Here is a 10970-nt window from a genome sequence, read left to right on the forward strand (position 1 = left end):
GAACTAAGAAACCCTTATCAAATTATCAGAACTCAGTGTATATATCTGAGCTAGCTGGATTAAGCAAACCCTGGGAGGTAGGGAAGAAGTTCAATTAACTGAGTACTTGCCACCAATGCAGGAGAGACCGGACTGAGTTCCAAGCTCCAACTTTGCCCAATCCTGGCTGTTACAGGTGTTTAGGGAGTAAACCAGCAGATGATGGGAGCTGTTTCTCACTGTCTCTCATAAATAACTAAATATTAAAAAGGAAAATCTTCTAAGCTTAGTATACTTGCCAACGCGTAAGCCTTCTACATCTTTAAGTACAAGCAGCTCAATACAGAAACAACAAAACCAGTGTGCTTGTTTTTGACACTATCAAAGTGACTAGCTGGTATGCCAATTAGCTCTATCTTCAGCAACCACCACATCCTGACTTTTCCCATTCCCTCTATGGCGGAGACAGGGTTGAGAGAAGGAAATTTTTCACTCATTGATTTATAGTATGTTCTGGCAAATGCTAACTTTGTTTGATAAAGAATAAAATCAGGGGCCGGCGCTGTGGCGCAGCGTGCTAATGCCCTTGCCTGAAGCGCCAGCATCCCATATGGGCACTGGTTCGAGATCCAGCTGCTCCACTTCTGATCCAGCTCTCTGCTATGGCCTGGGAAAGCAGTAAGAGATGGCCCAAGTCCTTGGGCCCCTGCACCCGTGTGGGAGACCGGTTAGAAGCTCCTGGCTCCTGGCTTTGGATGGGTGCAGTTCCAGTCATTGTGGCCAATTGGGGAGTCAATCAGTGGATGGAAGACCTATCTCTCTCTGCCTCTCCTCTCCTCTAACTCTTTCAAATAAATAAATAAATCTTAAAAAAAAAAAAAAAGAGGAGGAGGAAGATGATCAATCCTCTGGAGACTCAGACCTCAATTATCCCTGTAGTAGAGTGATGGACACAGTTTTGGAAACTTTCATATAAATTTATGTAAGAAATCTCATAGTAGCAAATGGCCTTAAGTAGCATAGCCATAAAAAGCAGTTCACTGTGCAGGACAATCCCAATTTATGACAGCTGTTCCAGCGCAATTATGAATTACCACTGCTTCAAGAAATCCTGAGGTGGTCAAATTACAAAAACCCAATCTTTTGCCATGAATTTAGTACATCTGAATGACCTTCTAAAATTGTGCCTGGGGCATGACTAACCTCAACATTTTGTTAATGAGCTCAAGCCATAAAATTATGTTGGCAACTCCAGTTGTCAATATGGATATACCAGTACTTAACTCTATCACGCTGTTAACTGACCGCTTCAATAAAAATAATGTTTTTATTATGGCTCTTGATTATCTCTTAATTGATCCTATCTGACAGGTATCTATACTACTTAGAACATTTGTGAATCATTTGGCAACCTTTGCTCCTCTTAAAAGTTTTATGACTACCCATTATTAACTTAAAGGTATCTGTTAGGAGATGGGGCAGTAGCTATTTCAAAAGTACTTGAGGAAGGGCCAGCACTGTGGCATAGTAGGTTAAGCCTACACCTGCATGGCCAGGATCTCACATCGGCGCTGGTTTGAGTCCCAGCTACTCCACCTCCAATCCAGCTCTCTGCTGATGGCTGGGAAAACAACGGAAGATGGCCCAAGTGCTTGGGGTCCTGCACCTACATGGGAGACCTGGAAGAAGCTCCTGGATCCAGGTCAATCCAGTTCCAGTCATTGCGATCATTTGGAAAGTGAACCAGCAGATGGAACACCTCTCCATCTCTCCCTCTGTCTTTAACTCTTCCTCTCAAATAAATCTTTAAAATTTAAAAAAAAAAAAAATTTGTGGGGCTAGCGCTGTGGTATACTGGGTAAAGCCACTGCCTGCAGTGCTGGCATCCCTTATGGGTGCTGGTTCTAGTCCCGGCTGCTCCACTTCTAATCCAGCTCTCTGCTATGGCCTGGGAAAGCAGTAGAGGATGGCCCCAGTCCTTGGGCCCCTGCACCCGCATGGGAGACCCGGAAGAAGCTCCAGGCTCCTGGCTCAGGATCGGCACAGCTCCAGCCATTGCAGCCAACTGGGGAGTGAAACAGTGGATGGAAGACCTCTCTAACTTTAAATTTCAAATAAATAAATCTTTATAAAAAATAGCAAGCACAGTGTGAAATAGCATATATTTTTAAAACGTACTTGAGCAAAGAAATGCATGGCATCAGCCATATTCCAGTAGATACTATGATAAGAACCTTAAGAAAGCTGAGTTGCGGAACCTGTATGTGAACACACATTCTTTGCATGTGTGAGGAAGGGGAGGAGAGAGAGGAAGAGAGGAGGAGAGGAGGAAAAGGAGGGAGCAGAGAAATCTTCCTCTGCTGGGTCACACCCCAAGTGACAACAGCCAGGGCTGAGTCAACCTGGAAGCCAAGAGCACAGAACTCCATCCAGGTGTCTCACATGTGTGGCAGGGATCCAAGCACTTGAGCCATCATCCACAGCCTTTCTAGGAGCATTAGCAGGCAACTGGACTGGAAGGAAAAAAGGCAGGACTCTAACCTGCATTGCAAGTGGTAGCCTAACTTGCATGCCAAAACACCAACCCTATAAACACAGTAAGACTGCCTAAATAAAATCCCTCATTCTAACTTCATTCACTGGGCCTTAAGATGGAACTTTGTTTCTGAAAAAACACATCAGTTTTCTTTAGAAAAGTGACATAGAACCAAAGCCATAAACATCAAGATACTACTATATGAAGTAACTGCTTCATATGCTAGTATGCAAGGACAGGCATTATGGTGCAATGGGTTAAACTACTGCTTGAGATACCAACGTCCCATAGCCGGGTTCTGGTAGGAATCCTAGCTGCTGTTTCTGACCCAGGTCCCTGTTAATGCACCCAGGAGGCAGTGACTGATGACTCAAGTACCTGAGTCCCTGGCACCCATGAAGGAGACCAGGATGTAATTCTGGGTTCATGGCTTATACCTGGCTCTGGCCCAGCCCCAGCTGTGGCAGGTATTTGGAGAGTGAACCAGAAGACAGCAGATCTCTCGAATAAATAAGTAATAACACTTGTCACCCAAAACAATATCATACTACTCCCCCATAAAACAGCACCTTACTTTGTTACACATAGGTCTGTTAAGAGTGACTGCAGAGGCCAGCACTGTGGCATAGCAGGTAAAGCCACCGCCTGCAGTGCTGGCATCCCATATGGGTGCTGGTTCAAGTCCCGGCTGCTCCACTTCCAATCCAGCTCCCTGCTGGAGCCTGGGAAAGCAGTGGAAGATGGGTCCCTGTACCCACATGGGGAGACCAGAAGACGACCTGGCTCCTGGCTTCAGATCGGTGCAGCTTTAGCCTTTGCAGCCATCTGGGAAGCGAATCAGCAGATGGAAGACCTTTCTCTCTTTCTCTCTCTCTGCCTTTCAGATAAATTAAAAAAAAAAAAAAAGTGTGACTAAAAGGGCCGGCACTGTGGCGTAATAGCTTAAGCTGTTATCTGCAATGCTGGCATCCCATACAGGCACTGGTTCATGTCCTGCTGCTCCTCTTCCAATCCAGCTCCGTGCTAATGTGCCTAGAAAAGCAGCAGAAGATGGCCTAAGTCCGTGGGCACCTGCAATCACATGGGAGACCCAGAAGCAGCTTCTGGCTTTAGGCTGCCACAGCCCTGGCCTAGCCGTTGCGGACATTTGGGGAGCAACTATTTGGGGAGCGACTCAGAGGATGGAATATCTCCCTCTCTGTCTCTCCTTGTCTCTTAGTAACTCTGCCTTTCAAATGAATAAATCTTAACAAAAAAAAAAAAAGGGGGGGGGGAGGCGACTGTACGGGGCCTGTGTTGTGACTTAGCAAGTAAAGCTGCAGTATGCAAAGCTTGCATCCCATATGGGTGCTGGGTGCTGGTTCTAGTCTTGCCTGCTCCACTTGAGCCAGCTCCCTGCTAAAGTACCTGGGAAACAGAAGATGGCCCAAGTCTTTGGACCCCTGCACCCACAGGGGAGACTAAGTAGTAGCTCCTGGGGCTGGCGCTGTGGCGCAGCGGGTTAAAGCCCTGGCCTGAAGTGTCGGCATCCCATGTGGTAGCCGGTTCTAGTCCCGGCTGCTCCCCTTCTGATCCGACTCTCTGCTATGGCCTGGGAAAGCAGTGGAAGATGGCCCAAGTCCTTGGGCCCCTGCACCCTTGTTGGAGACCTGGAAAAAGATCCTGGCTCCTGGCTCCTGTCTTCAGATTGGCACAGCTCCGGCCATTGCGGCCATCTGGGGAGTGAACCAGCAGATGGAAGACCTCTGTCTCTACCTCTCTCTCTAACTCTTTCAAATAAATAAAATAAATCTTAAAAAAAAAAAAAAGAAGAAGAAGAAGAAGTAGTAGCTCCTGTTCTGTCCTGGGCCCAGCCTTGGCCACTGCAGCCATTTGGGAAGTGAACCAGCAGGTAGAAAAGTGCTCTCTGCCTTTGAAATAGGTAAGTCTTTAAAAAAAAAAAAAAAGAAAGAAAAGCTTGCTTGGGTTGCTTTTCACTGTGTCTGCCTGTACTGACTCCAAAATTGGCCCAGTTTAACACTAGCCATATTCTACACCATATCAGTGTTCAAAGAACATTTTATATGAAGGGGAAAAGAGGCCCTAAACAACATCCAGGGCCGGTGCTGTGGTATAGCGGGTAAAGATGCTGCCTGAAGGCCGGCGCCGCGGCTCACTAGGCTAATCCTCCGCCTTGCGGCGCCGGCACACCGGGTTCTAGTCCCGGTCGGGGCACCGATCCTGTCCCGGTTGCCCCTCTTCCAGGCCAGCTCTCTGCTGTGGCCAGGGAGTGCAGTGGAGGATGGCCCAAGTCCTTGGGCCCTGCACCCCATGGGAGACCAGGAGAAGCACCTGGCTCCTGCCATCGGATCAGCGCGGTGCGCCGGCCGCAGCACGCTGCCGCGGCGGCCATTGGAGGGTAAACCAACGGCAAAAGGAAGACCTTTCTCTGTCTCTCTCTCACTGTCCACTCTGCCTGTCAAAAATTAAAAAAAATAAAAAAAAAAAAAAAGATGCTGCCTGAAGTGCCAGCATCCCATATGGGTGCTGGTTCGAGTCCCGGCTGCTCTACCTCCCATCTAGCTCTCTGCTATGGCCTGGGAAAGCGCTAGAAGATGGCCCAAGTCCTTGTGCCCCTGCACCCTTGTGGGAGACCTGGAAGAAGCTCCTGGCTTAGGATCAGCGCAGCTCTGGCTGTTGTCACCATATGGGGAGTAAATCAGCGGATGGAAGACCTCTTTCTGCCTCTGCCTTTAACTCTTTCAAATAAATACATCTTTAAAAAAAAAAAAAAAAAAAAGCCGGCACCGTGGCTCAACAGGCTAATCCTCCCGCCTTGCAGCGCCGGCACACCAGGTTCTAGTCCCGGTCGGGGCGCCAGATTCTGTCCCGGTTGCCCCTCTTCCAGGCCAGCTCTCTGCTATGGCCCGGGAAGGCAGTGGAGGATGGCCCAAGTGCTTGGGCCCTGCACCCCATGGGAGACCAGGAGAAGCACCTGGCTCCTGCCTTCGGATCAGCGCAGTGCGCTGGCTGCAGCGCACCGGCCGCGGCGGCCACTGGAGGGTGAACCAACGGTAAAGGAAGACCTTTCTCTCTGTCTCTCTCTCTCACTGTCCACTCTGCCTGTCCAGGAAAAAAAAAAAAAGTATCTATCATCTATGTGCAATAATTCATGATTTCATTGTTTGTTTGTTTTTTTTTTTTTTAAGTTAAGTATGGAGCCGGTGCTATGGCATAGCAGGTGAGCCCACCACCTAGAGTGCTGGCAATCCATATAGGCTCTAGTTTGAGTCCTGGCTGCTCCACTTCCAATCCAGCTCTCTTCTATGGCCTGGGAGACCACAGAAGAGGCTCCTAGCTCCTGCCTTCGGATCAGCGCAACTCCAGCCATTGTGGCCATCTGCAGTGTGAACCAGCAGGTGGAAGACCTCTTTCCAACTTTGCCTTTCAAATAATCAATTAATTTTTAAAAGTTACGTAAGGTAACAGAATACACTGAAGTGACCAATATACACAACACTGTTCCCAAAAGTCTAAAGTATACAAAGAGCACAGGCTGAAAGAAGATACCTGTGGAAGGAACCTTTAAAAATATAATATGGGAGGGGCCGGTGTCATGGCTCACTTGGTTAATCCTCCGCCTGCAGGCACGGGGTTATAGTCCCGGTTGCTCCTCTTCCAGTTCAGCTCTCTGCTGTGGCCCAGGAGGGCAGTGGAGGTTGGCCCAAGTGCTTGGACCCCTGCACCTGCATGGGAGACCAGGAGGAGGCTCCTGGCTTCGGATCGGTGCAGCGCGCCGGCCATAGTGGCCATTTGGGGGGTGAACCAACGGAAGGAAGACCTTTCTCTCTGTCTATAACTCTACCTGTTAAATTTAAAAAAAAAAAAAAAATTACAGGGGAGCGGCAGCAAGGTGGCATAGCAGGTAAAGCGCCGTCTGCATGCCATCATCCCATATGGGCACCAGTTCGGGTCCCAGCTGCTACTCTTCTGATCCAGCTCTCTGCTGTGGCCTGGGATAGCAGTAGAGGATGGCCCAAGTTTCTTGGGCCCCTACACCCATGTGGGAGACCCAGAAGAAGTTCCTGGCTCCCGGCTCTGGATCAGCACACCTCTGGCTGCTGCGGCCAACTTGGGAGTGAACTAGCGGAAGGAAGACCTCTCGTCTTTCTGCCTCTCAGCTCTCTCGGTAACTCTGAATTTCAAATTAAAAAAAAAAAAAAAAAAAAACTTAAAAAAAAAAAAGTACATTACCCAGGGCTAGTGCTGTGATGCTGAGGTTTAATCTGCCATCTTCAGTGCAGGCATCTCATGTCACTAGTTCAGTACAGGCTGCTCCACTTCTGATCCAGCTCCCTGCTAGTGAGTGTGGGAAAGCCGTGGATGATGGCCCCAGTCACTGGGCCCCTGTCACTCACGTGGGAAGCCCCAAAGCAGCCCCTAGCTCGGGTCTTAGGCCTGGCCCAGCCCTGGCCATCAGGGACGTTTACGGAGTGAACCAGATCTATCTCTCCTCTCTCTCTGTAACTCTGTCTTTCAAACAAATAAGTCTTTAAAAAAAAAAAAAGTGCATTGCCCAATTCTACAAGGTAGGGGGAAAATTTTATCAATAAAGACTACTAACATATAGCAATAAAAAACTATTACTAGCCTACAGTCAAAGCATTGGTATTTAATACAAATACATTTAACTCATTAATAACGTTTATTTCCCCCCCTCACAAAACATGTACTAAGGAGTTAATTCAAAACATGCCCCCCCGCCTTCACTAGCAGAATAAGCTAGAGATGAGGCCATGGTGTTTTAAAACAACAGTTCTTAAGTGACTCACAAAACGTGACTTATTGGATATGCTGTATTTACAGATGAAACAAAAAGGAACTATCAAAACTTTGTCCCTACCACCTATGGAGTGACTCCTGACAGGAAGATTAGGAAAAGAGACAACCAGCAACCATCCCACATGCCCAAACACTGCTTTGTTGATATCCCACCGCAGCTCCCTCAAAAGATGGGGAAAGCATTCACTTCTTCCCCTCTGTAGCCTCTTCTGTCCTATGTGGTTCATGTACATGGGTCTGTAAGATGTATCAGACATGCTCAGTTAGACTGGCTTAATTCAGTGATAATAAACACAACCTTCAGAGTAAACAGTCCTAGTCTCAACTACAACTTCCTATGGGCAACCCAAACTGTCCTGCTCCTCAGGACATCTTAGCTCTCTTACTCCAGTACCATTAAACAGTCCACCTAAACTGATCCCAGTTCTCCAGAACAGAGTTAAATGGAGATACAAAGTTTAGTTCCTAGGTTCAATACAGTACACAAAATAAAAGTTAAGCACGCTGCAATAACAGAAAAAAGAGAAGGGCCTTTGGAAAGCAAACATTTATAAATATTAAAAAGCAAACCATTTCAGTGTATTCTATCTTCTACAATCCCCACACCTGACAAATCTTGTTTGGTGACCCGACTCCGGGATCATTTTTTGTCACCACAAACAAAACCCCATTACTGCACTTAACAAAGGAGTGGACAAAGGTAGAGACTGATTCCTGGTGACAGTCCTCCTCTTCTCCCTTTCCACTGGATCCCCAGCTTATGCCCTAATCATCACAGGAGTATCTCCTCATCCAGTAAGACTACTTCCTTCCCCTTTTAGTTCCTGAAAGGGACACTTAAAAAGCCAGTAACCATAACGCTTTTTCCAAAGGGCCTTCCTCTGAATAACAGGGGTTTGGTAAAAAATTCTCAGCACTCAAACTCAAGATGATGATCACTAACCTGCCATTTATCAGAAACTACAATCATAAGCTTCCAAATTGATTTTAAAAACAGATTTTGAAATAAAAAACCTTCCCCCCTATCCTTTTTGGTTATCACACCAATTTACTCAGCCTAAATCTCCACAAAACAGAATGTATCCGAATATAATTTCAAGTTTCCTCCCAAGGGCTCAGACTAAGAAGGGAACCTATTTAGAGCACGAGGGGAGAGAAAGAGCTGCACCACGAGCACAGTGTGTGCTTTTTAAACACGTTGAAATAATGGCAAAGCTGACCTTGAGCTGTACTTCCCCGTCTTATTCCCTTCCCCCTCTTAACAGGAACCCTACTCAATACAAAAGACAAAATGTAGTTTGATATCTTTTGTAAATTTGAGGGTTAGAAGCTTTCTCTCCTAATTTTAAAATCCCTAAATCCAAATTTCCGATGATACTCTAGGATTTGCCTTGTGGTTATTCACATGACCAAATTGGCATTCAAAGCAAGCAAAGGCCCTTCATAACATTTGAAAAATATGTAACTTAAGTCATCAAGGACCAACAGCCCTTGATTCCAACAGTCTCAACCCACCCTACCCCACAAAACTATGAAAGCCACGGGAATCACATATACGGCTTCTCATTTTTGTAATACTGCAGTTGACAGGATGTGGGTACCTAGATCCAAAATGGGTGGGGGGCAGGGGATTAAAAATGCATGGCCCAAGACTATCTAGATAAGGTACAATGCACATTTTGATAAAGTTCCAAAGAATTATTGAAGAACCCTGAAGGGTCCAAGGAGCAATGAACAAAGACGACCATTAAAATTTCCCCACAAAATTACTGCTTTAAAATGGAACAATTAAAACACTACATATCATCACCTATATTCACAATCCAAAAACCCAAGCCACAAATCAGAGCCTGAATAATTAAGAACCCCAAAGTATGAACACGCATTCCAAGCCTGGGGAGTCAACCAAAACAGTTGCTTCAACGTTATTTGGACAACTTTATTTTTCAACAAGTCTTTCCGTTTCACACGATACGGGTAGAGAGAAAAGCCACCATTTGCACTGATAGACTGAGGCACACGCACTGCCAAGGCTGCACTACCAAGAGTCACGGTCTCCTTGTCTCTTGTTCACCGTTGTGTCCACCAGAGCCCAGTGCTGATGGTGCCAGAGAGAGATTACAGGAACTTCGAGCTCTCCCAGGTCAGTCCGAGGGAAGGGAGCGGAGCGTCGTCTTTCTGGACCTCCACAGAAAAAGGCGAGGGTGAAAAGCCCCAGACGCCCCCAGCCCAAGGTGCGCCGGCCTCCGGGAGGGAAACCCGATCCCAGCACCGCAGCCAGTCCCCGCCCAAAGATGAACTGCAGAGATTCCCTCTCCCCCTTCCCCCACCCCCACCCCCACCCGCTACGGGCCCCCAGCACCAGCCTGCAGAAGCCCTCCGCTCGCAAAGGTTCTCCTTTGTGAGGCTCCACAGCCGCCGCCCCACGCTGGGCCTCCGGGGAAAAGCCACCGCCCCCACCCGCCATATTTCCCTGAAAGGCGCCCGCGCTACGGCTCCTGGTCTTCACGCTCTCCCGGGTGGCGGGTGTTTCTCCCCCCATCACCCCACCCAATTGTTCTCCACATCCCAAGACCGTCCCAGAAGCTCCCCTGGGGATTGCTCGCCGGGAGACAGCACCCGCCATCTCCTCCCCTTCCCCCGCCCGGGGACTCGCCCTCCCCCCAGCCGCCATTTTACAACCAACTCCTCCACCCTGTCGCCTCTGCCTCCCGACTCGCGGAAGACTATAGTTAAGGACGCCGAAGGGGTCAAATTCCTGGGTCTGGAGCCCCTCGTCGCTCCAGGAGCCCACAAGCCATTTCCTACTCCCCGAATCCACGTCCCCCAGCCAAGCGCGGAGACGATGCCGCCATTTTGTCTCCCATTCCCGGCCTCTGTGGGCGGCGGCAGAGGGTCCGAGAATTCCAGCCCCTCGCTGCCCCCCCAACTCACCGTCGTATCGCTCAGCCTGCTCGGCCAGCTTCGCCTGGTACACCAGATCCTCCCGATCATCCATAGCGGCAGCGGCTCCGGCGGGGTCTGCGCGTCGGATGGAAGCGGATAGCGTCTCCGACTCTCTCAGCCTCTCGCTCCGTGTCCGGGCAGCAAAAATGGCGGCGCCTCAATCCGGGACTTCCGCCTGCGCACGCGGACAACTGCTCAGCTCTATGGCAACCGCTCCCTGGCAACTGGCGCGGGGGGCGGGTCCTGGTGCTCGGCGCTCGAAGAGGCTGGAACCCGCCCGACGCCCCTCCTCCGTCGGCGCGGCGGCTTCCCGAGCGCCGAGGCGGGAACTGCGACTGCGGGGAGAGCGAGCCGGCCCCGAGGGAGCCTCGGGGGCTGGAGACGGGGCCCCCACCGCGGTCGGAGGCCGGGCTTGCGCAAGAGAAAGCGAAAAGCTTTAACGGTTCTGGTAATGGCAGGCCTTCCTCGCCGACCTCAAGTTGCTCTTTCCTGCCGTGTCCCATTTTCTCGGTCAAGCCCAGTCCGAGACCAAGGGCACCACTGAGAGGCAACAGCCCGAAATGGAAATGGCTTCTCAAAGGCAGCGACCATGGCCGTGTCGCTCCCCGTGGGTTCCCAGCACAATGTACCCCATAAATACCGGAGCTGAGGGGCCAGCAACATGCACTGGGGGCGGCGGGTTAGCCAC

The 10970-nt window shown here is 49.4% G+C and overlaps 1 protein-coding gene across 1 annotated transcript in view; it reads right to left on the bottom strand.

Annotated features, from left to right (window-relative positions):
* The window catches only part of YWHAE (tyrosine 3-monooxygenase/tryptophan 5-monooxygenase activation protein epsilon), a 48979-nt gene extending 38523 nt beyond the window's left edge, over positions 1-10456 (bottom strand). The window contains exon 1 of the mRNA XM_062175232.1: positions 10271-10456. Within this exon, the coding sequence (XP_062031216.1) occupies positions 10271-10334 (64 nt within the window). The 5' untranslated portion in view covers positions 10335-10456. The remainder of the gene's footprint in view (positions 1-10270) is intronic.
* Positions 10457-10970: the final 514 nt, after the last annotated feature.

This window comes from Lepus europaeus, chromosome 18, assembly GCF_033115175.1.
Source record: "Lepus europaeus isolate LE1 chromosome 18, mLepTim1.pri, whole genome shotgun sequence".
Classification (NCBI taxonomy): domain Eukaryota; kingdom Metazoa; phylum Chordata; class Mammalia; order Lagomorpha; family Leporidae; genus Lepus; species Lepus europaeus.